Source organism: Penicillium roqueforti (genome assembly GCF_015533775.1).
Source record: "Penicillium roqueforti strain LCP96 04111 chromosome Unknown scaffold_03, whole genome shotgun sequence".
NCBI classification, from domain to species: Eukaryota; Fungi; Ascomycota; class Eurotiomycetes; order Eurotiales; family Aspergillaceae; genus Penicillium; species Penicillium roqueforti.
This window is the reverse complement of record NW_024067567.1, coordinates 378,531-404,992: the sequence shown is the minus strand read 5'-3', so window position 1 is coordinate 404,992 and position 26,462 is coordinate 378,531. Positions and strand designations below refer to the sequence as shown.

Sequence of the window (26,462 nt, the reverse complement as noted above, 5' to 3'; positions counted from 1 at the left end):
CCCTCTTCTCGTACATCCCTAGGTAGGCTATTTGTAGCGACGATCTATCCATGCGTTCTGAGCCCCCGGTATATCCATAGGGGCAGACACCATATGTGCGTTGCATGTTTTATTTCTCCGTACTTCACATGGGACTTTTCCCGTGGCTTTCCCGTGGGAGATAACGTCAACTAAACTGTCGATCATTTAGACTAGCGGCAGGAGCCCCATCCTCACCTATTTCACTTATAGCACCTGCTGACATCCCCGAATCATATTCCACAAACTATAATACGTAATGTACCGTCCTTGCTCAAGGGAACCATGTCTCTAGGGAAGAGGAGTGTATATCGCCTCTTTTCCACCCGCCAATCGTGTTCGCTGGATCATAACCGAACTTCCATGGGGCCGATCTGGGGCCAATGCGGTACCGTACATGAGTCAGAACTTTTAGATCTACAATACGAAGTATACCCAAGGGAATAAGCACATCATCCAGATCGGCCGTGGCATCAGATCTCGATCTATTTCCCAGGATATTTGATCCCAAGGCTAAATAAAGCCAGGCGAATAGAGTACATTAAGGTACATGAGAACCAAGGAATCAAGGATCTAAGGATGTTGTACAACATCAACTTCCAAGCCTGGGAATTGCCGTTTGCAGACTCGAGGGAAGTGGGGGGAAAGTTTAGTAGCGACGCAGGCACGATGGGCCAACGGGCTTAGTCCCAGGGGGTGAAAGTTTCAGATGGGGAGTTGCCTGAATGCGGTTTCAACGGAGCTGCCGGATCCCCCAGGTGACGAGCTCTTTTTTATTATTATTTTGGTCTTGGTTCTAGGGCATTTCCGGAGAAATAAGTACATATCGAAAGCGGGATGTTCTAGAATGTATAGAATGTATAGAATGCATATTATAGAATGTGTACAATATGGAAATGAGATCTATCTCTTATCAACACCCCCCGCAGTCTACATGTATAAATCTAAAATTATCATGGGCTCGGACCAATGTGAGATCCTCCATAGAAGGGCTCGAGCAAAGGATACTGTATGAAAACTTCGTATCGGGACCATTCGGAACTCTTTCCCCTACCGCGTAACCATCTCTCTGGTAAGAGTATGACGAGGTGCGATACATCCACGCGATGTAAGGGGGATTGGGGTGGTGGATGTGGTTGAGAGGAGGGGAATGGGGAGTATATCGAGGTTAACCCTAAAAACTCCACCAAGAGTCTCGACCTTTTTTTTTCTCCCCAAGAACCAAACTTGTCGATGCTTGGCAGTGTCTATTTCCAGGGTCTGGAAAAGATGGTTAACGTCAAGGACCAGTCCTCGAGGGTTTAACGTCCCTCTATAATAGACTCCTATATCGACCGGGGGGGCAGGATTAGGTCTAGACTTGGATCTCCAGGTCAATCGAGTCCACGTAGCTCCAGGTAGCTCCAGATCCAAGTAGTCCAAGTCCCTAATGAATCATGGAGGTGCCTGGTGCCTTTTGGATAAAATGGAGACACGCGGATATCTGGTGAAACACCTAATGATTCGCATCGGTAGCCCCGGAAGGTCTTTGAGTTCCTGTTCGAGTTCCTGTCTCTTTGCTCTCTGCTCTTTTCTTTTTTTGCCCCTCGCTTCCTGATAAGCCTCTTCTTCTCTCATCGTCACCATTTTTTGTTTTCTTTTCTATAACCTCCCTCGATAGTATATATATCCTGCATATATACTGCACCTTGGTCTTTTTCTCTCTTCTTTTTCTTTTACCCGGCTGGTCGGATCTCTTTTTCGTTTTTCTTTTTTTCTCTCTTGGAAATATTTCAGAGATGATCGCGATCAGCTAATAACCTTCCCTTTTCTCTTATTTCTTACATTCTTGACCTTCTCCCCGCCCTTGCGTTTGGGATCCTAGTACACATTCTATTTCCGCCCCTCTTTCTCTTCTTTCTCTCTCAGAGTAAGCGCACTTTCAAATCGTACGTGTTGGAACTGATCCGAGTCTCTTCGGGTCTCTCGTTTTTTTCCCTCTCTTTTTTTGTCCACTCGAGTAGTGTCCAGGTTACTGAGTTTGCGCAAATGTTCACAGTCAATCCGGCCAGACTCCGCGTCTTGATTCACCCCGACTTCTCCGTAGCGCTGCGGTTTTTCCGACTCGGTATAGTGACATATAGAACTTCAACTGGTTTTGGGGTGATTATTCCGATCGGATTGTCGGCTTTGCGATCACTGGTGGTCAGGAACATTCGCAGTTGGCTCTCCGAAGACCTGACATCACTCCCGCCTCCCACCCTCTTACGTCGCTATGGCTTCCTTTCTCCCTGTCAACAACTCGGCCCCTGAAGACCACGCGATGGACGGAGCAGCTACACCTCGTGCGATCTCAAATAGCGTGCCGGTCACACCGGACGTTTCTTCGACGGAGCAGTTCCCGGACGGAGTTTCACACCGCAGCCGCGGTAGCGACACTTCATCCCGCACAACCTTAACCCACGCTCGAACACCGTCAACGTCTGACGAACCAATGCACGATTCCGAGGGAGAACAGGACGATTCCGATCATGATCAAAATCCGGGGAGTAACGGACCCCCCTCGAAAAAGAAGAAAGGCCAACGGTTTTTCTGCACCTCTTTCCCTCCTTGCAATCTGAGCTTCACCCGGAGCGAACATTTGGCCCGCCATATTCGAAAACACACCGGTGAACGTCCCTTCCAGTGCCACTGCTCTCGGCGGTTTTCCCGACTCGACAACCTCCGCCAGCACGCTCAAACGGTCCATGTCAATGAGGAAATCCCCGGAGATTCGCTAGCGGCCACGGGCACACGGTTCCAGCGTCAGGTCCGGACAGATCGAGTGCGGCCACCAGGCCGGGCGCGGGCAGGCACAGCGGGCAGTATTGGTGGTCATACCCGGGGTCATAGCAGGAACTTGTCAAGTTCGAGTATTGCATCCACCGCTTCGACATTCAGCCAACCTCCGGAACTTCGGCGGCGCCCCCCTCCTTTGATCATGGCCAACGACCCCGCAGCTCGATCCCGACTGGCGATGGATTCGATGGGAGAACCTCCGAGCACACCCCCAGGCCAAATCCGTGGCGTTCCTGGTCCCTCGACAGCTGGATCACCGTACACCCCCTCCAATATGTTTGCTGTTACTGGGGGAAGTCCCCAATTTGCGTCGCCCATGTCTGGCACAGCCCATGGGTTCTGGGAAGGCAAGACGGCCGCCCGTCGTCTTTCAGTCCCAACGAGCAGCAACCCTTTCCTTGGACAGCATGGCAATGCGTATCCCCCGGCATACCACACACCCGCCGGCGCACCTTATCCGAATGCCGCTGGCGTGTTTGCAAGTCCTACTAGCACGCATTACTCTGCATCTCGTGATGAGGGCACCTTGAGCGCGGCTGAGGCGGAGATGCGGAGAAGAACGTGGCACCCTTCTTCCTACACAGGGTTTCCACGTCCTGCGACTAGTGGCCTGAACCAATACCATACGCCCGACAATGTCCCGGCCTCATTCGGCGTGAACGGTTCGAGCGAGCATCCGCCCCGACTCCCCGGAATTGAAAGTTTCGACAAAGTAGTTCAACGGCCGATAACCCCTCCCACTCGGAAAACCAGCCCAATGCAGCTGGATGGCCACCATCGTCCAACTAATCACGGTTTTGGATCTGGATTCAATTACACACAGCCAGCCCACCGTCCACCGCCCCCCATCTCCGGCCCCGGTCACCGACGAGGCCATGTATCCTGGGATATGTCTTTGCATCATAACTTAACCGGACTGGATATCCGAGACCGACGTCCATCCACTGCCTCCGCTACTCAATGGAGTCAACAGACGCTCGCGGAACTCCAAAATGTCTCTTCCCGGCCATCGTCATCTTACCAGCCTGCATTCGGCCCAATGGCTGAGAGAAGCCCTGAAGAGTATCGGGGACATCGCCCAAGCCTTTCAACTGGGAGCCGCACGCGAACTTCCCCCGAGGATTCCAGTAGCAGTGAGGGTGTCCATACCCCATCCACCGCATCGCTTGAATATCATCCCGCGATTGTGCACAGCAGCGGATATATCGAATCTCATGATTCCTCACTGCCTTCCGATCACCCTCCACCGGTAGGAACTCCTTTTCGAGCGGACGGCTATCGCCCCGGTTACTAACGCCGACATAGATATGTGGCCGCCAGTCCTCCCACGCGGACGGCTACGAATCCCATAACGACCGGGAGCCTAGGCCCGACGTCTTCTCGGACTCTCCTGCCCGACACTCGGGCATGGGTCGCCTAGAGGCTCTTGTGGCCGTTGCCACAAGTGAGAACAAAGGAGCAGCCAAGCTATTTCTGTAAATTGTCTGGACACAGCCCTCCTATTCTATACCATACTACACCATTCTACATATGAAAGTCATCGTCGCTTCCTGCAACTAGCTGGAGAGCGATCATCATTATGTATACTTGGCATTTCCCTTCCCGTCTATCTCGAACTCCCAACCACTCTTTCCGCTCCCTCTACTTCCAACATTCAGCCCAATGGCCTTTCTAGGCTCTTCCGATTCTTTCTTGTTTCTCTATATATTTCGGGGATTCTCATACATGCTTATGAGAAGCCCTTGATGAACTGACGACTTTGACGACGACTGATACACGACCGGGAAACATAGCCCATCTTTCTTTTACTTGTGTTCGGGAGTCTTATGTTTGTGTTTATGATCTCTTTTTTTTCGGACGGTTCTGGAGGGCAATCTTTTTTTCAGAAGTTCTTGGTCCTGAGCTGCATGTCCTGGCGTTCGCATGGGAAGTTTTGTATGGATGGAGTCGTGTGCATCATTTGGTTACCCTTTCATTTTTGGTGTCTGCGCTGTGGCTGAGTGTTGTTGCATTTCACTCTCTTTCTACGCGGACTCTTCATCTCTCCCATCTCTCCCATCTCGAGCCCCTCCCATTCTCTATCTCCTTATCTCGCCTTCTCGTTTTCGTTTTGTGTCTTACTATATTCTTTTTGGGGCGGATCGTGCCTGATGCTCTAACGGACTACAATTATGAAGGTTTTTGACATCGGTTACGAACTAAATATGACTGCAATGCATATGCCTTTCTCCTGATCACATGTGCAAATATATTCTTCGACAAATGTAAAATGTCATGCAAACATAGACCAATGGGCTTGCGAACGGAGCATTCAGGAGGTCGAGTAAGGATGTGGAGTACAAGATCGACCCGAACCACCTATTACTAGTATAGCATACTATGGATCATCCGTACATAGGCCCAGAAGTTTTGCTCTGCGACAATAGCCAGCCATATGTGGATAGTAGGAAGAATCCCAGAACCGGATAGCAATGAGGCAGCGATGACTTGCAGGTGACGTCGACGGGAAGTTTAGCTTTCCGGGGCTGGGCCTTCCAAGGTTGAGTTCGTCCCCACTTGTAACCCTGCGCGCTTCTATGAACGCCGTTGGAAACGTTATTGTAGACATTCAAGAGGGATTGGGGATTGGAATTATTACTAAAACAAGATCCAATCGCCAATGGATATATCAATTGCAAAACAGCATCTGGGAAGGAGAAAAAGGAAAGAGAGGAGAGGAGAATAAGAGAAAATACAAGGCAGAGGCAAGGGTCTAGCACGAGGACTGGGAACAAGACGTCATAGTCGATTCTGTGTTAAGAACTACCTATAAAACCAGGGATACTCCGATCCGTTAGCCACAGTATCTACTTCAATTACACGCTTTACTCCGTACATCTTCTACTCCCAACACTACACTACAGCATCATGTCGAAGAACCGGGTTCCCATGTATCTGGGCCTCGCTGCGGCGGGTGCAGGCGGATACTACTTGTACTCTGCCGGCGGCGATCCTTCAGCAGCAAAGCACCAAATGAAGAGTAAGTGTTCTGTCTGATAAATTCCTCGGTTAATATTGAACTGCCTCGGAACATTAAGCTGACTCTCTCTCTCGCTATAGTTGACGCTGAGAAGGCACGCGAGAAGCTCCCAAGTACAAATAACGCCGAGAAGACTGGCAAGGATTTCGGCAAGGAAGCCGGTGCCAATATCGACGATGCTGTAAGCCATGTCCTGTCCTTGGTGCTATACCTGCACTGCAGATAATGTGTCATATAATACTAACCATCCAAATCTAGATCGCCAAAGCCCGCGCTGAGGGCAAACGTATCCCAGAGTTCGCCCAGGAGAGCAAAGATAAGCTTGATGAGCTCCGCGACGAAGCAAAGAACAAGTTCAATGCCAATCGGGAGAAGCTCAACAGCGGTGTTGATCAGATTGATCGTGAGGTCGAGCAAAAAGCCGCTGAAGCCAAGGGGACCGTCTCTGGCTGGCTAGGTGGAAAGAAATAAGCTCCTTTCGCCCTTGAGCGACAATTTTATGTCATTATTTTATCACGGCGCTGGTCGTTTCGCCAATATCACGAAGAATTCCATGTCTATGCAACATATGCTTGTTTGATGTCGATGTAGTTTGGAGATCGTGTATGCCATGTTTTCAACGCACCTGGTCTGCCCAGGGCGCAACATGAAATTGAATGTAGCTGTTCAATTATTTCCCGATAGTAAAGACTGATTTGGAATTTATTCTCTGCCATACATTAGCATCAGACATCCCACGCGTTCGGAGAAATGTAGAGGCGCTGAGCTTGGACACAGTGACATTCCAATGCCGGAGTACTATTACCGTAGTGACGAGAATGCCTTGGCCATGGAGCTGATATCTTTCATACACAATATTTTCAGGAATTCATTATATTAAGACTTTCTCTCTTCCTTTTGAAACGAGTCTTATATTCCATGCTTGAATTGAAGATTTTATAGTTCGCGCTCACGCGTTTCTATTTAGCCTAAACCGGCTAGCGTGTATTTTCAACGCGCCCTCGAACGCGTCTCCCCTTTGTACCTTCTCGGACATCTCCTCCCACTTCCCACTTTCCACTTGTACACTTTCCAACTTCTTGCTCGCTCTAATATCTCGGTATCTCTTACCTTGTCTATTATAATACACTTGTATCCATCGCCCTTGCTTCATTTATTCTTCCTCGACAGGCAAAAATTTTTCAAAGCAGTCGCGATGCCGCGCACTTCCCGGTCAAGCTGCGTTGCCCAGCCAGCCATTCAAGCCTTCGCTCGGACAACCAAAGCCGGCATCACTCCGCAACTGCCTGCAAAGAAGATAGCATCCCTTCCGGTCTCGCCTTCCAAAAAACGCAAACTGCAGGAACTCGAAAACTTCGACAATGGAAGCAGACAGGCACCAATTGAGGAGGAAGGCACGCCCTCGAAAACTTTGCGACTCAATGAATTATCCGTTTCCTCACCACGCAGCGGCCATTATGTCTCGCCCAAGAAGGCCTCGCCTGCGAAGACCCCAAGTCGGACCCCGAGTCGACGGGCTGCCCCTGTCAAGAACGTGTCCTCGACACCCGCGACCCCTTCAAAGCAACGAACCCTGAACTTTGAGAAGGTTATTCCTGTGAAGGCGGAACCCCTAGCGATTGAGCGGCCCGCATTTTTCAACGACATTCTCAACCTTCACTCCTCATTTGTGCAAGCTTTCTCCATTCACATGGCACACAATGGCGCAAATACCCCTGCGGACCTCCGAGAATTTCTTCCCAGCGTGACCCGCCTGTGGAATAAGCGCAAGGTACAGATCAAAGACTTGCAGCGTCTTGTGTGGGTCTGGGAGCAGAGTTCGAAAGCGAAACACATTTCATATCGCCTGGCAAATTATGGACTCGGTAAAATATGCATGGAGCGTACCGTGCAGGCCAACGTGCAGCCCCCAGCTTTGCAAGACTCTTTCGAAGAAACCTTGGACTTGTTGTGGGAAAAGGCCCCGGAGGCCCTTCGGGATGCCAATGAGGAGGACCAAGCTACTTTGTTCATCGAGTCTCTCGGTCTTTCTACAATCCACGAATCGCTCACCCCTTTTACGGTTTTCCAGAAAGGCCAGCAACGACTCCAGGATCTAAAGGGCGGTCTGCTCCGTTTGAAGGCCGAGAGAATGCGCTCAGAGTCAGCAGAGACGACTCCCCTGGAGCGGACGGCAACAATAAGCCGCCGCCAGAGCCTGCTAGATCGCATTAAGAACAAGGAGCTACGCCAGTCCAAGCTTCCCCCTCCGCCTCCCAAGAACGAGCTCCTACGACGTGCAGCCGCCGATCGGGCGGAGGAGATAGCTGGGATTCTGGCCATGTTGCGTCCCGTTGGGTATGTGGGCAATGGTATCAAAGCCATGCTTGCAGCCCAACGTAAACCCTTCAAACTCGACGTGATGGTCGAGCATGTCCGTGACTCAGTCCGCAACGAGATTCCTCGTGAGGAGGTAGAGATGTGTCTTGAGATTCTGTCGGATGCAAAGGTGGCTGGTGACTGGATCAGTGTGGTTACTGTTGGCCAGATGAAGTCGGTCGTGTTGAAGTCTTGCAAGGATGTCTCTGCCAAAGACATTGGGGCGAGAGCCGCCCAGCTGAAGGCTGACTGGGAGAAGTCTGCATCTTGTGTGCAGACTCCTTTCTTGTGATTTATGATTTTTTTTTTGGTGTGTTCTTTTGTCTTTCATTGTTGGATACCTCGCATCCGCGGAGCTGGTCTGCTCGCGGTCTTGCATCAGCGCTCGATACCCTGTACTTTACCATATGTCTCTTAGCATGAAACTACCTTAGGTAGTACTTTAGCAACTAGGTCCTCGGACGCCCAATCATAATCCCACTACCACAAGAAAAGTCAACCCTCGCCATGTCTAATGTTTGTTAATTTTTTTTCCCCTTGTTACTTACATGTACAACTAGCTAGCAAGACGAAAACGATGTAAATATCATAAACTTTCTACGTACGGATTAACCACCAAAATTGCCCACTTAACGCGCGACGCGTGCACGGACCACACGAATTCAAGCGCGTCGAATTGGACTCGTCCAAACTACCCTGATACCAGCATTTGCGTTGTCCTTTGCTGCATTTCTTTTCACATCAACCGACACCATGTCTTCCCGACCTGACTTGAAGGTATGGATTGAGCTATCTAATATTCCCTAAACCCACCAATACAGCATTCACTAACTCAAACCCTGAATCGACGCAGGTCGACGACGAAGTTGGCTTTATTGGCTTCTACCGTGGCCTCCCTGCACCCGATAATAATGAAACAATCCGCGTATTTGACCGGGGCGACTGGTATTCTGCACACGGCGCCGATGCCGAATTCATCGCACGCACCGTCTACAAAACAACCTCCGTGCTGCGCAACCTAGGCCGCAGCGAAACAGGCGGCCTTCCCTCGGTCACAATGAGCGTCACAGTCTTCCGAAACTTCCTTCGCGAAGCCCTCTTCCGACTAAACAAGCGCGTTGAGATTTTCGCCTCCGCCGGCTCGGGCAAGAGCAACTGGAAGCTGGCGAAGCAAGCCAGTCCTGGCAACCTGCAAGACGTGGAAGAAGAGCTCGGTAGCGTGGGCGCGCTGTCAATGGACTCTGCGCCTATTATTCTCGCCGTGAAGATCTCCGCTCGGGCAGCGGAGGCCCGGAATGTCGGCGTGTGCTTTGCTGATGCGAGCGTGCGCGAGCTGGGCGTGAGTGAATTCCTCGATAACGATATCTACTCCAATTTCGAGTCTTTGGTCATCCAGCTCGGTGTGAAAGAGTGTCTTGTGACCATGGATACGGCTCGCAAGGACGTCGAGCTGGCGAAGATCCGGGCTATCGCAGATAGTTGTGGTATTGCGATCTCCGAGAGGCCTGCTGCCGATTTCGGTGTTAAGGATATCGAGCAGGATCTTACGAGATTGTTGAGGGATGAGCGTTCTGCCGGTACACTGCCTCAGACGGAGCTGAAACTAGCTATGGGATCTGCGTCGGCGCTGATCAAGTACCTTAATGTCTTGACTGATCCTACGAACTTCGGCCAGTACCAACTCTACCAGCATGATCTGTCGCAGTATATGAAGCTTGATGCCTCGGCGCTGCGGGCGCTGAATCTTATGCCTGGTCCGCGGGACGGGGCTAAGACTATGAGCTTGTTCGGTTTGCTGAATCACTGCAAGACGCCCGTGGGGAGTCGCTTGTTAGCCCAATGGTTGAAGCAGCCTCTGATGGATCTGGGTGCGATTGAGCAACGGCAGCAGTTGGTGGAGGCATTTGTTGTTAACACTGAACTGCGTCAGACTATGCAGGAGGAACATTTGCGTTCCATTCCGGATCTTTACCGGTTGGCTAAACGCTTCCAGCGGAAGCAGGCTAACTTGGAAGATGTTGTCCGAGCATACCAGGTTGCCATTCGTCTGCCTGGATTTGTAAGCGCGCTGAGTGATGTGATAGACGAGCAGTACCAGACCCCTCTAGAGACGGAATACACCTCTAAGCTCCGTGGTTATTCCGACAGCTTGGCCATGCTGGAGGAGATGGTTGAAACAACAGTGGATCTTGCTGCTCTGGAAAATCATGAATTCATTATCAAGCCCGAGTTCGATGACAGCTTGCGAGTCATCAGGAAGAAGCTGGATAAGCTACGACACGACATGGATATGGAACACCACCGAGTTTCCAAGGATTTGCATCAAGACATGGAGAAAAAGCTCTTCATGGAAAATCACCGGGTGCACGGTTGGTGCTTCCGTCTCACTCGAAATGAGGCGGGCCGTATTCGCAATAAGAAAGAGTACCAAGAGTGTTCGACCCAGAAGAACGGCGTATACTTTACCACGTCCAACATGCAGTCCCTTCGCCGAGAGCATGATCAACTGTCCTCGAACTACAACCGAACTCAGACCGGTCTGGTTAACGAGGTCGTCAATGTTGCCGCTTCGTATTGCCCGGTGTTGGAGCAAGTCGCTGGGGTACTCGCACACCTAGATGTCATCGTGAGCTTTGCCCATGCTTCGATGCATGCACCTTCGGGATACGTTCGCCCAAAGATGCACCCCCGGGGAACTGGAAACACCGTTCTGAAGGAAGCTCGTCATCCTTGTATGGAGATGCAGGACGATATCTCCTTCATTACGAATGATGTTTCCTTGATTCGTGATGAATCGTCTTTCCTCATCATCACCGGTCCCAACATGGGCGGCAAATCTACATACATCCGACAGATTGGTGTGATTGCACTCATGGCACAGATCGGCTGCTTCGTCCCTTGTACAGAGGCCGAGCTGACCATTTTCGACTGCATTCTTGCTCGAGTTGGTGCGAGCGACTCGCAGCTCAAGGGTGTATCGACGTTCATGGCGGAAATGCTTGAAACGTCCAACATCCTCAAGTCTGCCACCTCGGAGTCCCTGATTATCATCGACGAACTTGGCCGTGGAACCAGCACATACGACGGCTTCGGCTTGGCCTGGGCTATTTCGGAACATATTGTCACCGAGATCCGGTGCTTTGGCCTGTTCGCAACTCATTTCCACGAGCTCACTGCCTTGGCAGACCGTTATCCTAAAGCCGTCAAGAACCTGCATGTCGTGGCATTCATTGGAAACGGCAATGAGGGCGAGAGTGAAGCTGAAACCGAAGAGAAGAAAAAGCGCCAAGTCACTCTTCTCTACCGCGTGGAGCCAGGAATCTGTGACCAGTCCTTTGGTATTCATGTGGCCGAGCTCGTGCGCTTCCCGGATAAGGTTGTCAACATGGCTCGTCAGAAGGCTGAGGAGCTTGAAGATTTCACTTCTGCGACAACTGAAAATGGGCAGGCACAACTTCCTGCGCCCTCGCTTGACAAATACTCGCAGGAAGAGGTGGAGGAGGGCAACACGCTCCTCAAGGAAATGCTGCTGAAATGGAAGGCGGCAACTGAGGGCAAAGAGATGACGGCGGAGCAGAAGCGACAGGTCATGCGTGATCTGGCTCAGGCCGATGAAAAATTACAAGCAAATCAGGTGTTCCAAAGTATCAAGGCTCTATGAGGATGTGAGCTATTCATGGGATTTGGCGTTGATGGAAGGAATGGGTTTGAAAGGCATTGTTGTATACTCATCTTTTACATGTTAAGATAACCTAGCATTATACTTTATACTCTAATCTCTTCTAGATTCTTCTTATAGTTCTCTTATAAAGTAGCCAAAAGGTTGTAACGACGGAGTACGGAGTATACTCCGTTAATATAGAGGCCAGTCACGTGTAGGTCGGTCTAGATGATCAACGCGGGATTGTGACGAAGCCACTTTATTACAAAATCCAAATGATCGTTCTTTTTATTGTCTCCAATTCGTTCATTTGAGGATTCAACTTTCAACAAACCCTTTAAGCCTGGACTTGTGCTGTCGCTGTGTCTCTAAACCACCCTCGATCGATCGCCTCATCCAGCTATGCGCGCAACCTCAACGCGGACGTCCTGAACCATTTCGATTCATGCACCCCTTTTCCGTTCTCACTCTTGGGATCTTCGTCGCGGGCTATATTACCGCTAGGTGGGACCTTGTTACCCGTCTATACGAATTGGCCATCTTCGCCTGGGATCACGGTGTCGTGGTATGTCTTCCATCGGCCATCGGTCCTTTGCTCCGCTTGCGACTTTATCGGCTTGGTGCCAGCGCACGTTATATTTTCAATGTCGCTAATTTGCTATTTAGACACGAACTGCGAAGGGGTTTTTGTTTCTCTCCGTCTTCTTTTTCCTCCTCGTCCTGCCGATCAACCATCTCGCGTCTAAAGAGGGCCAATTGGTGAGCCAGAACTACCACAGCTGTGGGCAGCGATCGAAAGATAAAGCGCTTGATGCTGGCTTATGAGGATTTGCTAACAGGAGATATATAGCATCCGCGCCACGTGAATCTCGGCGTCTCCGCGCGCGAACAATTGCGTCGTCGAGGTTCATTCTGAGAAAGGTGGAGGATGACAATATGCTCATGGGTGATGGACTGTTGCGGGTATTTTGGCCATACGACCTCCCACGATCCTCGTCCCCGGGCGTGATTGTCGGATGGCGAAACTCGGAGCTTGATTTGTTTGTGCTCACGGTGCTGGAAGATGTCGAGGTAGGTGGTTGCAATTGCCTTGTCTGCTCGTTCGATATAAGCTGATCATGCTCGGGATGAATAGTCTAAAAATGTTGACAATGCTCTACGGGCGGGTATTCTCTTTCGAAACAGCCCTCACCCTATTGTGCGCATCTTCACTCTATGTGGACGCTCTCAGATGCATGTCCTCGGCTCGACCAACTCTCGCGAGCCTCCGACTTCTTTCAACCCTTCCCACCTGGATGTGACTACAATATTGTCCCCGAAAGCTCCTCGCATCTTCTGCCCACCAGAGGCAAACCTGTCTGTCCAGGTCATCATGTACCACCGCCCGCACCCAACACGCATGGAATATATGTCGCTCGATCCGATTTCACTAGCCTTGGGCGATAAAGCGACGAAGACAGAAATATGGGGGCCATCATCAGATACGATCGAATCAGAGGAAGAGGGTGACAAGGTTGGGCCCAAGTTGTTGGTTGAGAAGCTCAAGCTTCATACGGTCGTCAAGCACATTCCATCACAGAAGGAGCAAGCCCTCCCGCTCATTATCAACCAAGTCAATTGTGCGTATGAGATGGGACAGCTCATGCACAGAAATAGCCATTTGATTGGAATTCGGGCGAAGAGAAGTATGAGCGTCGGAGAACGTGTCGTGGAATCGGCGACAACTTTATGGGGGTTTATTGTCCTTTGCATTGCACATGTTTTCTGGCAATGGCTTTGGCCCGTCGTCACCCGCATCTTCGTGATCGGGCTTGTATGCCACCGGTCTGTTGCGGAAATTGTCTTGCGGGTTCTTGAGTGGCGTGCTCGGCCTGATGCCGCTGCTCTCAAGGATATCTCAGCAACAGCCCAACAGGTTGATATAAGATTGCAGCAGTTCTGCTACTGGCCGATTCAATATGTCAAGCTTCGGCAAAGGAAGGATAACTGGGAGAGTGTCACGACCAGTCATCCAGACTATATTCGGTTCTATAACAGTCTGTGGCTTGTTGCCAATGATGTGATCATCGGGATTGCGTTGGGGTCCTACATTATTGACAACGCGAACTGGGTTGCTTCGCAAATCAACACTGTTTTGACCGGCTGGACGGTGGAGGGGTTACAGCGCACTATCTCGTGGCTAATGGATTGGCCAGCCGGCTTGAAACTCAACAATGAGCTGGCGGCGTTCCTCGGTGACTTGTTTCTATGGGTCATTGAGAACTGGGCAGCTTGCATTGCCAACCTTCAGCCTTACCTCCCTGCTGTCATCTACATTGTTGGATGTTCAAGTTTTGCTGGAGCTAGCATGCCAATCGCTCTTTTCTCCGACCTTCTTTCGATCCTGACGGTCCACATTTACTCTTTCTACATTGCCTCTGCCCGTATATTTAACTGGCAACTCACCATTATCATTTCCCTTTTCCATCTTTTCCGTGGAAAGAAACGCAACGTCCTCCGCAACCGAATTGACTCATGTGACTACGACCTCGACCAACTCCTCCTTGGCACTATCCTCTTCACCGTCCTGTTCTTCTTACTGCCTACAGTTGTGGTGTTCTACCTTACCTTTGCCTCGGCCCGGATGTTAATTATTTCAATGAAGGCAGCGCTTGACACCTGCCTCGCGTTCTTGAACCATTTCCCGCTCTTCGCGTTGATGCTCCGCGTGAAAGACTCGCGACGGCTACCAGGAGGTATCCGATTTGAGCTTCGGAATGAACCAGACAAGAACACAGCAGACAGGGACTTGTCTGCGCTGGTTTCTTACATCCACCTCGAGGTATGTTACATATCCAACCAAAACATCGCCTCAGAAAAGCTGACATATTTTTTAGTCTATTCCCCTCCCCCTACGTGCAATGTTCGACCAATACTTCCAGCTGGGCCACCGGCTCCGGAAACACTACCTCGCACCTCGCGTCATCTTCTGCCTTATAACCGGCCGATTTGTGCCACCTATCCATCGCCGCAACCTCTATAGCATGCAGTACAGCATGCTACCTGCCCGTCGTGCTGGTATGGTAGAGGTGTGGACATTGCTCACACAGCCGAAGAAAGGCAGTGGTGGCAGCAGTGGCTCTGGATCTATGGGTGCAGGCATTGGATCCTTGAGTAACCCAATAGCGAAAGTTCCAGCGAATTTCGGGCAGAGTGATCTTCGGAGACGGGGTCATCGCTGATACAAACTCCCTCTTGTACATAATGCCGATAATGCTTTTATACTAAGATAATTCTCTAATATTGCCTTGCTAGAATAACATAGAATGGATAAAGACACTCCTGGGGCATAATAGAGATATATATTAGATAGAACGGTCTCCAAAAGACCACACCGTTGAACTTTTGTTCACGAACTGTAATGGCCAGTGAGTTGTATGTCTAGCACCAGCCTAAAGATAACTGCGTACATAATTCTAGAGCAACTTTAATACGAAATCACATCACTGAAAACAGAACCTCCACATCATTTTACTACCTTTCCACACGTTTATGTAGATGCCGCCTCTGAATCAGTATGTCTCTCCGACCAAGACAGGAACATTGTGACCACACGAGCTCTAGTTTTTGACGCGTAACATACCTATCTTACGGGAAACAGCTTACCGTGGGCTACGGAAGGAGGTCATCTATTGGGAGATCCAGCTCATTTCGTCCTTCCGAGAATGGCTTTGTAACACAAATGGGCAGAGCAGCTATAACTTGACTATAGACAGACGGGAGCTTTGCCATTCATCCCAAACCAGTAAGCATTCTTTCCTCAATAGGTATATTGACAACGCTAATACTTTGACGACAAACAGCGGATACAGTCGCAGGAGGTTTTGACTTCCCTCTGAATGCTCAAGATACCAGCCCTAGTAATTTCATCGCAAACGCCGCCACAATAGTGGGCGGAGAAGATCACCCGGAGTCGATGGCTTTACTGTCGTCAGCTTCCAATGGCGTCAAGGGGACATGGGTCGGTGTGGATTACCGGATTGGGCCAGTAGTGATAGAAACAACAGGCCATCCAAACTGTAAGGACTGCGCACCTGGGTAATTGAATATACTAGTTCCATCACAACAACCGGCAGGTACGGCATGTGGGGAAATAACGGTCTGGGGGCCTTGAGGGTGTGATTGAACTGAGGCTCTCAAGTTGGTGTAACATGAGACGAACATAAGCGGATAGAAATATCAGAGAAGTCACTGTAATTATCAGCTTATTCTCGGTCTGGTCTGATTTTCTCCCCCAACCCCCTTCATTCGAAGCTAGGTGGTCTGTACAGGTGTGGGGATCATTGCTAGTCTCTGTGCCACTTCGGCCATTCCAGCGCTCCGCCAGACCCGGTATACCGCGTAGTCACCACGTTCGTCTTTAGGCCCACAAAGATTGAAGATGTTCTGTATTGCCTCATCTGTGATTTGGTTTCCATCCGTTGAGAAAAAAAGTACACCACTCTCAGTGAGGAAATCAGGCCGGTCGAGAATGACAAAAAAGGTACGAGATGGTACGGCATGGCTACCTCACTCCCGGGATATAACTTTGCATTCGATCCTGCGGGAAAGTCCGGCCGTCTTGGTGAACCGATCCTATAGCTACCTCCGGTCGAGATTTCATGAGATCCCGGTGCGATGCTAGGATAACACCTAGGGATTGAGATGCTGAGAAGAACTCAAAGGTGATTGTCTTTCAGCGAGGAATTTTATTGATGATCGCAGCAGTAGAGGCCTGCGCAATAGGCATAAGTCCTAGCCCGAGTTATTGATGAGGAAAAGCGATATGAATAATGTACCGAAGGGCTGGTTCTGGTACTGTTGTTGTAGGATGCGATGTAATGACGACAGACCCCTCGGAAGGTGATTGTAAATTGAAATCCCCATGACGTAGTGAATTGGCTTTTCTATGTAGCAACTCGATGACCTCCGGCGCTGGAGGCTGATATGCTAAGGATGGGTCTCCCTCATCTTCGTCCAAACCATAATCGAACTCATAATCCCCAATATTGCAGTGACTCAGCCTAGCTAACGACGATATTGTCCGCAAGTTGTGACGCATTGTTCGGCACTTTCGCACCACGAGTTCTTCTCTTTCTGAATAGACAACACATCCATCGGGGATTGTTGAAGGATCAAAGCTAAATGGGGAGAACCACTCAATCCGGGAACGGAGATCAACTTTCGCTCTAAGCGGAAAACCCGATTGAAATTTACCCACGGCGGACCTGATTCGGCTTCATAATCCGGTTGGCCGCTAGCACGGAAGCTATAGGATGTAATCACTAAGAGAAACCCTTGCAAAAGTCGGTCCTCGTTGGGTGCCACTTTGGCAATACCAGGAAAAAGCCCTTCTCCCGGGAAATTATTCTTTCGGTGAAGAATCTCGCGTCTTTGATGCTCCACGCAGGTGAATACATCAGGCTGAGGACCGTAGATCTCAAATGACAGTTGGGGATAGTCATGGATCCTCGAAGAGAGATATCGACAAAGAGCGGTATATTCATGCTCGGCGTGCAAGTCTAGGTGGACAGTACTGTAAACCTGGATGGCGATTTCTGGAATAGGATCTACCAAGGCTTCAGGGTTGGTCGCCCTTTTCGCCATCAAAATCGCAGGTTGGTTTGCATGGTCTCGGTACCGTTGCGCATTCCATTTCGAAAGCGGAGCCCTCCACCAGTCTTTGATCCTAGCTATCGCGCTGTTTCTTCTGTGGGATGAGAGGGGACTTCCAAGGTTGGAAGGCTAAGGCGCTGAATAGCAACGCACGCTCCCATCCCGATGTCAGTCACGTGAGCCACAAGCGAGCGGTAGTTAACTTGTATGTAATAACATTTGCAGGCATCCAAGGGAGGTCGCGTCTTTTATACAATGTAGGTTGATGGCGTAGTGAGGCGCTAAATCCAAAAAGGCAAAACTAACTCGAACAGGCAATTAACAGGTCCGCCGTTTACATGGAAGATGCATGGTATCGCTGAAAAGAACAAATGGCGCCAGAGCCAGGCTGCTTTTACGATCATCCGCGAATCAGGGCGATTCATACAGGGATTTAGATGTTCCTCTTCAAGATTTCTTGAGGAACTCTGCATCCGTTTCACTGCTGCCGCTCTTTCGGGCATCATCGACCATGGCGTCAATGCCCCGTTCCTTGAGAACTTTCTATAAGCATTACATACCTCTGTCAGACATCTTGAATATATAGAGACATATAGAGGACATATCACAAGGCAGGACTTACATTCAAACACCCCTTGTAGTTCTTAAATAATGCTTCGCAATCATTGGATGAAGTGTTGCCACGCAGATATTCTGTTCTAGGATTAGCTGCTGCTGTCATCGAGACCTTTTATTGAAGGAAAATAGTAGCATACTCTCACTATACCACTTGAGGAAGCAAGTGTCATATTTCCTGGTATATATATTAGCTTTTGGTTAACACTTTGAAGCTAGGTATGTTCACTATAGCTCACTCTTTGATATCGTTACATTCGGGGGCGATAGAAGCCGCCATATTGGACGTAATAGGAGATAGTTTATCAGATGATATCCGGCAGACCTTATACTTTTCTTGCTATGTCGAACTGAGTATATTGAGTATTTTAGAGGAATGAGAGGAAAAGAATGCGGTGACAACTCGAAGATCGGCGGAAGTCCATACAAATATCGCCACTCTGGGAAGGCGGTCAGGGCGGGCCTACCATTTCTCCATTGACATTTTTTTCGGGACCTTGAATCTTCATGTCACTACTGTTTCGCGTTTCTTTTCCTCATTCTTCCTTTCGCTAGATTTAGTGAACTGGAGCTCTGCAAGTCATCATGGACTCTGCAGAATTTGCACCGTTCCGGGAGAAGTTAACCTCCGCTCTGGTGCAGGTGACGCGAACTGTCGGACAGCTCTCATCGGAAGACCTGAACTTCCATCGCACCTCCAGCGCAGAATTTTCTGAGTCGCTAGATGAACAGAGCGCGCGCATCATTGCGCTAACCTCCGCCGTTATCAAAGCTGCCACCGCGGGAACCGATGTGACTGGACCAACCCTTCACGATGAAGATTCCGTCGAGGACAATTGGCGTGGCGTGGTGGATGTGATTGACTCGCTTTTGGAAAAGGCCGATGCCTGCTTGGATGAATTTACTGGTGTGATTAAGAAGCTCAGCCCTTCCCAGGAAGAACGTGCACCGATCAAGAAAGCGCCCAACTTCCCGACTATTTACGATTATGGCCCCTCTAAGATCCCCAAGCCGCAATTGCTCTTCGATCGCAAACCGGATAACTCTGATATGAGCCCCTTTAAGCCTCTTCTCAAGTCTAAGCCTCATGCGATTGTACCGTTGGAGAAATGCTTGAAGACGAAGAAGATAGAAGGTGTAATTGGTTATCCTCACCCTTATGAGGCGGAGATTCTTGCTTCAGAGTACCCGAAGCCGGTCTATCAGGTCTCCCCTCCGGTTGAGTATCTGCCTTTTGAGAGTACCACGGCTACTTTCGTCGATACCTTGGATGGAGTGAAGGAAATGCTGAAGGAGCTCAAGAAAGCGAAGGAGATCGCTATTGATTTGGAGCATCACGATGTACACTCTTATCACGGTCTTGTCTCTTTGATGCAAATCAGCACTCGGGACAAGGATTGGGTTGTGGATACCTTGCGACCTTGGAGAGAAGAGCTGCAGATGCTGAACGAGGTTTTTGCGGACCCAAAGATCTTGAAGGTCCTCCACGGTTCCACCATGGATATCATCTGGCTGCAACGTGACTTAGGCCTATATGTGGTTGGGATGTTCGATACTTTCCACGCTGCATCTGCATTGGGCTTCCCAAAACGAAGCTTGAAGTTCCTGCTGAGCAAGTTCGTCAACTTCGAAGCTGATAAGCGGTATCAGACGGCTGATTGGCGGGCTCGTCCACTTCCACCGGCCATGTTCGACTATGCACGATCAGACACGCATTATCTTCTTTACGTCTACGACCGCCTACGAAATGACCTGATCGACAACTCCACGGAAGAGGCGAGCCACATTGATTACGTCAACGAGCGGTCTAAACATGAAGCCTTGCAACGCTATGAACGTCCTGTCTACGATGCCGTCAATGGATATGGCCCCGGAGGCTGGTTCGATATGTTGTGGCGCAACTGGAGCCACCTTTCTAAGGAGCAATTCGCCGTCTTCAAGGCTGTCCACCAATGGCGCGATGAAGTAGCGCGCACGGAGGACGAGGGTTGGCAGTGTGTTTTCCCCAAGCACATGCTCTTCAAGCTTGCCATAACTATGCCGGTTGATTTGGGGACTCTATTCCGAACCCTGTCACCTATGACTCCGATTACGAAGGAACGGTCACACGATCTTTTGGATGTTATCAAGCAAGCCAAGGTTGCCGGTATTGATGGTCCAGAATGGCGCGACGTGGCACCCCCTAAACACCTCGCAAGGGTCCTAGAGGCTGCCATCCCGGAAGCTGTCGATTTCCCCATTGCTGAACGCTATGAAACGTCTCAATTTTGGGGCAACGTCTTGGAAGCCAGGGAATCACCCACTCCCCCAGAATATGCGCTTGCCGCCGGTGCTGAGGCTATGCGCCTTTCTCTCCCCCTGCCACCCATGCCGACGACCGTCTCCGAAACCCGTGACCACCTCGGCACCGCAAAACCCGCTCCCCTTAAGCCCACACCCGCTCCCCAGGAGCCAGAGGAGAAGAAGTACTTCACTGTCAAAGACCTCGGCGGTCCCCGCAAACGAAAGGTCACTCCAATCAACAACCCAGAGCAAGCCCTCTCCATCGCAGCCGACCTCGACGACACAAGCAACGACCCCGACTCCACGCAAAAGAAAAGCAAAAAGTCGCGCAGGGAGAAGAAGGCCAAGAAATCGAGATCCGACCCCAAGCCCGAGGGCGAGGCTCCCTTCGACTATGGCAACGCCGACGCCGTCCTCAACGCGCCGTCTTCTGCCACAGTCGCGCACCCTCGCAAAAAGGCTTACAACCCGTACATCAAAGCGTTGGAAGCCCCCTCAGGCGCGCGGAAGATCAAGCGGGAAACCCCCGGTAAGTCTCTTACGTTCCGCGAATAGACGGTTAGTCCGTCAAAAAAAAGCATTTACGAATGGGGTTCTGGTTGGGTTTTCTTTCCTGTTGTTTATTGTTTAGATTATTGTTAGTTAGCATAGCGATACCCGTCAGTTGGAGACTCTGGGATTACTGTATGTACATGTATAGAATATCAGGTTCTTCTCGGCAAAGAGATAGTGTGCTATTCTTGTAAAATTAATGTTTATTCTATTTTTGCTTTTTCAAATATTTCTCGATCAACAGTAATTCCGCTTGAAACACCATCTGTCTTTGATCTAGATCCACGCGATAGTTAGTAAAAGGAGACTATGTTTCACTAAGCCCAAGCCCACAAGTTTTCTGGGTCTAAGTCTAGGTTGGACTCCGTATGGGGTAGGAGTCAAAGACTCCGCATTGACCATTCCCCGCTATAAAAAGCAAATATGAAAAGAAACATCAATAAATGCAAAGTTAAATGAATCGCAAACGCCAACCCGGGAGCATAAGTACATAGGTGCGTACTTTGTCTGGTTTCCCGGGACTTTTTTTCAACGGGCCTAAAGAGACATAATGGGTGCGACGATCGTATCCGGTTTGATGGGTTCGGAGAGTAAGATAGGTGAACTCGACATAATTATATGCGCAGTAATCCAATCCGTACTCCGAACAGCATAGCAGAGGATGACATGCACACACCCACTGCCGATCCCTACTATATCGCCGATGATAACAGCTGATGGTCATGGATTCCGGCATAAGCGGAAGGATTCCTATCCGAGCGCGAATTAGCGGAAGCCCGGATCGCTCAAGCGGGCCATGGATGTCTACCCTGTTTTTTTGTAGTACTTATACACAGATGGATTTTATATGCAAACACTAGCCATGGATGGAAGTATGTGGTGATACATATCAGGGGTTGGCAAGTGATCTACAGAGACTTGGCGCGTTTCATAACAGGATGGGATGCATATTGGCCCGTGTGAATGATCGGCCGGATGAGGATGATATTCTCGAGGGAGCCAAAAGCCATGAAGTCATGTAGAGTCATGTTCGGTAATCTTAAAATGCATGTCTACTTTGTACATCTGCATGTGTATTATGTGTAGTATGCATACTACATCCCACATGCATGTATTGATAAGGGGAAGTTCGCGGAGAGAATCAAACTCTCTCTCTGTCTCCCCCCACTCACTCCACTTTTTCCGTTCAATTACCCCTGAGAAAGAAGCATAGACCAGGAATGCACTGTCGACCTTGAATTTATAACGTCCGTGTCGAGGGATTTTGGGGGAAAAAAACCTCAAGGTGGATTCAGTGCACCCCCGCATAGTTTGCTTTCTAATGCTGATATCAATTTAAATCAATCAGCCCAGTTCCGCATATCATTCGATATTCATTGGATAACAAGAAAAAGGCAACTTGGAACCTTGAAGACTCAAAGTTTGGTTTCTTCCCAGGGGTTGTCCCAGTCCACTGGTACTGCAACCCCAACCCACTGGTTCAATCCGGGACTACATCTATGATAGGAGAATATCGCAGAGAATATCAAGAATCAAATAAAAAGTAAAACATCTACAAGCATGTCGGATGTAGCCGAGACTCCGCTATGGTCTGAGACAACCCGTAGGCATACCACGGATGTATATTGTACATCGTATGTACCTAAGTGGTATGACTCTTGGAAGAATGAGGCCATAGTCAACTAAGTACTGAATGTGTACAGAAGTACCGAATACGTGAGAAGATTGATTACGCGTAATTAATTGATAAGGCCATACTCCGTACTTGGTATGGGCTCAACCTGAAACCAGGTTGCTGTGTCGAGTAGTTTGCGAGTATTGTATCCATATTCATATATTAGGATTCAATTCTAATCTACGGACAATATATATAGACATCAGCATTCAAGGACCAAGTAACATTCCCGAGACATCCACATGGAGGTCTCGTGGGCTTAGCCTGAACGGTTCAAGTCTTTTACAATATAGACGCAGGTACCGGTTAGCGCAACCCCCCTGCAGACATGAAACCGTGTCACCTTCCTGTAATACATTTTTATTGGGTTGTGTTATGTATGTCCTTGATGTTATTCCTTTTCTCGACCCGTTAAGAAATATAAACAGAGAGATCTGACGTCAGGATGTTCTATGATTGACAAGTAAAACAAGTCAAAGTACGGCTTGAAGTTAGCGCGCATGGGCCAAATCCTGAAGACAAGGATGTTGATCGAGATCTTCCTAACAGTCCAGGGCCATAATCTCCAGAAAGGAGGGTGTTCCTAATAGTGGCGAAGTGCATTGGGCCAGGGGTAAAAAAAAAGGCTGTCCCCCTTGCATAACAAGATACGTCTCATTCCCAAATTTGTTTTTTTTATAGAAGAGAGAGAATATGGCAGTAAAATGAAATAGAAATTAATACGAAATAATAGCAGAAAAGATAAAGCAGAAAAATACAAAAAAACCAGTTCCCCAGAACCGCCCTAACAGCAGACTAACGAAATAAATAATCTCCCCTCTTTACTTTACTTGACCCTCAACCCTCCCCCCCCTCCTTCTTCTTCACCTTGATGATTCTTTTCTTTCTTCATTGATTCACCACAGTACCGTGGTAAATCGGTCTCGAAAACCCCATATCCTCGGTACGGGTGTCTCCTCTTTTACGGCCCCATTCTCTATCCTCAAGTCCCTACGCCAGGGTCATCGCAGTACATAGTCAACTCTGACGATCGTCACCCCCCCCTAATACCACAATGTCCGTTGCGACGATGCTACAACCCGCATCCAGACAGTCACGGGCATCCTCGTCCTCGTCCTCCTCGTTTCAACCCGTGGCACGGCATAACACAATGTCGTCGCACGATACTCGGTCGCTCCGCCAATCCAAGCGGATGTCGGTCACGGCTCTGTACCTTTCCATGTCCGCCAAAGATCGAGACTTGGAGATTTCCGATGACTTGGCACGAGGTACGAATTCTGGCTTATCCCTAATGGTCGCGCTAATCCTCCGACAGCACAGAAGCACCTGCGCGATTTGAAGTCGAGGATCTCCTCGCAATCGAAGAAGAATTTCGTGTTGGAAAAAGATGTGCGATATCTGGACTCGCGAATCGCATTGCTCATTCAGAATCGAATGGCCCTGGAAGAGGTAAGGATCCTATTTTCGTGGCAATCGACACACATCCGCTAACCTGTCTTTCGGTCCAGCAAAATGAAGTCGCCAGCCACCTCGACGATACGGCAGACCCGCAGGAAGGGTTCTTCCCGAACGATGAACGAACCCAGAAGTACGGCAACCTTCTTTTCCTCCTTCAATCAGAACCCCGTCACATCGCCCACCTCTGTCGACTCGTTTCCATGGCTGAGATCGATTCTCTCCTCCAGACCGTCATGTTCACCATCTACGGAAACCAGTACGAAAGTCGCGAAGAGCATCTTCTGCTTACTATGTTCCAGTCCGTCCTCACCTACCAATTCGATAACACACCAGAGTACTCGTCTTTGTTGCGCCAAAACACCCCGGTTTCACGGATGATGACCACATACACGCGCCGTGGGCCCGGCCAGAGTTATTTGAAGCAGGTGCTAGCAGACCAGATCAACTCTCTGATTGAATTGCGGGACGTGGATCTGGAGATCAATCCCTTGAAGGTTTACGAAACCATGGTTAAGCAGATCGAAGAGGAAACTGGCTCTCTTCCAGATTACCTGGCCCGGTCTGTGACTGCCGAGGATGCTGCTGAAAATGCGCAGGTGCAGGCCATCATCGCCCCACGTTTGAAGATGTTGACGGATATCGCAAACGGATTCATCACAACCATCATTGACTCGGTAGACGAGGCTCCGTACGGTATTAGATGGATCTGTAAGCAGATTCGCAGTCTGTCCCGCAGAAAGTACCCCGATGCACAGGATCAAACCATCTGCACTCTTATCGGTGGTTTCTTCTTCCTGCGCTTCATCAACCCGGCAATCGTTACTCCTCGCTCTTACATGCTGATTGATGCTACGCCCACGGACAGGCCGCGCCGTACCCTGACGCTAATCGCTAAGATGATTCAGAATCTGGCGAACAAACCTTCCTACGCCAAGGAACCTTACATGGCCAGCCTACAGCCCTTCATTCAGCAAAATAAAGAACGTGTCAACAAATTCTTGCTTGATCTGTGTGAAGTACAGGATTTCTATGAGAGTCTTGAAATGGACAACTATGTGGCCTTGTCGAAACGGGATCTTGAGCTCCAGATCACTCTCAATGAGATGTACGTCATGCACGGTCTCCTAGAGAAGCACAGTACATCGCTAGCCCAAGACCAATACTCGCACCTGTCTCTGCTGCTCCAAGAATTGGGTGGAGCTCCCCCTCAAGTTCCCCGCAAGGAGAACCGCACCATCACCGTGCCTTTGTTTAGTAAATGGGAGACCGCTCTCGATGATTTGACAGCCGCTCTCGATATCACCCAAGAAGAAGTGTTCTTCATGGAGGCCAAGTCAACCTTTGTCCAAATCATGCGATCCCTGCCACAGAACACCTTAGTTGCACGCCGACCTCTACGCCTCGACCGCATTGCCGAGGCTGCAGCAACCTTGAAAAATGATGCCGTAATGGTGCGCAAGGGCATCCGAACCATGGAACTCCTCAGCCAACTGCAAGACATGGGCGTGATTGACCGCTCTGACGAGTTTAGTTTGCTTCGTGACGAAGTGGAGCAGGAGCTGGTGCATCTAGGCTCACTCAAGGAAAAGGTTCTGGAAGAGACGCGGAAACTCGAGGAAGTTTTCGCGACTATTCGCGACCACAATGCTTACTTGGTGGGCCAGCTGGTAACATACAAGTCTTACCTCCACAACGTGCGTAGTCAGTCCGAAGGCAAGAACCGTGGCGGCAAGACGCCAAAGAACCAGGAACTTGGCCCGTACAAGTTCACCCATCAGCAGTTGGAGAAGGAGGGTGTCATCCGACGCAGCAATGTGCCAGAAAACCGACGAGCGAACATTTACTTCATGTTCAAGAGTCCCTTGCCAGGGACCTTCGTCATTAGTCTGCACTATAAGGGTGAGTCCTTGGATTTAATCTTCGAGGAAAACGGAACATCATTGCTAACGCATTATTTAGGACGAGCCCGTGGATTACTGGAACTTGATCTCAAGCTGGACGATCTCCTGGAGATGCAGAAGGATAACCTTGAGGACCTCGATTTGGAGTATGTCCAATTCAACGTCACCAAGGTGCTTACACTCTTAAACAAACGATTTGCACGAAAGAAGGGCTGGTAAGGGCGCTATACACCCCAGGCTCCCCAGAGTCCCCCTTTGATGAATGATGAGCTCGAGCGGAGGTCGGACAGCTCCCCCTATTTGGTCTTCCATATTTACTTCGCCTGCTCAGCCACCTGATGACCGACCGTGCCCTAGGCGCTTAATCTTGCGATGAAGATGGACAAATATGTCATGCCTCTCCATCCCAAATAATAGATCGGATGACTGCTCTATGCACCGACTGAAATCTGCCCATCTATGCAGTTCGGG

At 49.7% G+C, this 26,462-nt stretch overlaps 8 protein-coding genes across 8 annotated transcripts; 7 read left to right on the top strand and 1 right to left on the bottom strand.

The window, feature by feature from the left end:
* Positions 1-2,272: 2,272 nt before the first annotated feature.
* On the top strand, positions 2,273-4,314 carry LCP9604111_2583 (C2H2-type zinc finger protein; the record flags this gene model as incomplete). The annotated part of the gene is made up of 2 exons (XM_039070076.1): positions 2,273-4,084; positions 4,141-4,314. The coding sequence occupies 2 exons, from the start codon at positions 2,273-2,275 to the stop codon at positions 4,312-4,314; spliced, it is 1,986 nt and encodes a 661-aa protein (XP_038931335.1).
* Positions 4,315-5,742: 1,428 nt separating this feature from the next.
* On the top strand, positions 5,743-6,325 carry LCP9604111_2582 (uncharacterized protein; the record flags this gene model as incomplete). Its single annotated transcript, XM_039070075.1, has 3 exons — positions 5,743-5,854; positions 5,935-6,035; positions 6,113-6,325. 3 exons carry the CDS (start codon positions 5,743-5,745, stop codon positions 6,323-6,325), a joined length of 426 nt encoding a protein of 141 aa, XP_038931334.1.
* Positions 6,326-7,049: 724 nt separating this feature from the next.
* Positions 7,050-8,504, top strand: LCP9604111_2581 (DNA replication factor Cdt1 C-terminal domain-containing protein; the record flags this gene model as incomplete). The annotated part of the gene is made up of 1 exon (XM_039070074.1): positions 7,050-8,504. The coding sequence occupies one exon, from the start codon at positions 7,050-7,052 to the stop codon at positions 8,502-8,504; it is 1,455 nt and encodes a 484-aa protein (XP_038931333.1).
* Positions 8,505-8,965: 461 nt separating this feature from the next.
* Positions 8,966-11,873, top strand: LCP9604111_2580 (mismatch repair ATPase MSH2; the record flags this gene model as incomplete). The annotated part of the gene is made up of 2 exons (XM_039070073.1): positions 8,966-8,989; positions 9,066-11,873. 2 exons carry the CDS (start codon positions 8,966-8,968, stop codon positions 11,871-11,873), a joined length of 2,832 nt encoding a protein of 943 aa, XP_038931332.1.
* A 445-nt stretch (positions 11,874-12,318) lies between these two features.
* Positions 12,319-15,094, top strand: LCP9604111_2579 (phosphatidylinositol N-acetylglucosaminyltransferase; the record flags this gene model as incomplete). Its single annotated transcript, XM_039070071.1, has 6 exons — positions 12,319-12,438; positions 12,540-12,632; positions 12,724-12,735; positions 12,795-12,944; positions 13,009-14,694; positions 14,750-15,094. 6 exons carry the CDS (start codon positions 12,319-12,321, stop codon positions 15,092-15,094), a joined length of 2,406 nt encoding a protein of 801 aa, XP_038931331.1.
* A 2,860-nt stretch (positions 15,095-17,954) lies between these two features.
* On the bottom strand, positions 17,955-18,402 carry LCP9604111_2578 (uncharacterized protein; the record flags this gene model as incomplete). The annotated part of the gene is made up of 4 exons (XM_039070070.1): positions 17,955-18,050; positions 18,130-18,200; positions 18,263-18,300; positions 18,362-18,402. 4 exons carry the CDS (start codon positions 18,400-18,402, stop codon positions 17,955-17,957), a joined length of 246 nt encoding a protein of 81 aa, XP_038931330.1.
* Positions 18,403-18,707: 305 nt separating this feature from the next.
* On the top strand, positions 18,708-20,960 carry LCP9604111_2577 (exosome nuclease subunit RRP6; the record flags this gene model as incomplete). The annotated part of the gene is made up of 1 exon (XM_039070069.1): positions 18,708-20,960. One exon carries the CDS (start codon positions 18,708-18,710, stop codon positions 20,958-20,960), a length of 2,253 nt encoding a protein of 750 aa, XP_038931329.1.
* Positions 20,961-23,686: 2,726 nt separating this feature from the next.
* On the top strand, positions 23,687-26,210 carry LCP9604111_2576 (Ras GTPase activating protein IRA2; the record flags this gene model as incomplete). Its single annotated transcript, XM_039070068.1, has 4 exons — positions 23,687-23,900; positions 23,948-24,081; positions 24,141-25,989; positions 26,050-26,210. The coding sequence occupies 4 exons, from the start codon at positions 23,687-23,689 to the stop codon at positions 26,208-26,210; spliced, it is 2,358 nt and encodes a 785-aa protein (XP_038931328.1).
* Positions 26,211-26,462: the final 252 nt, after the last annotated feature.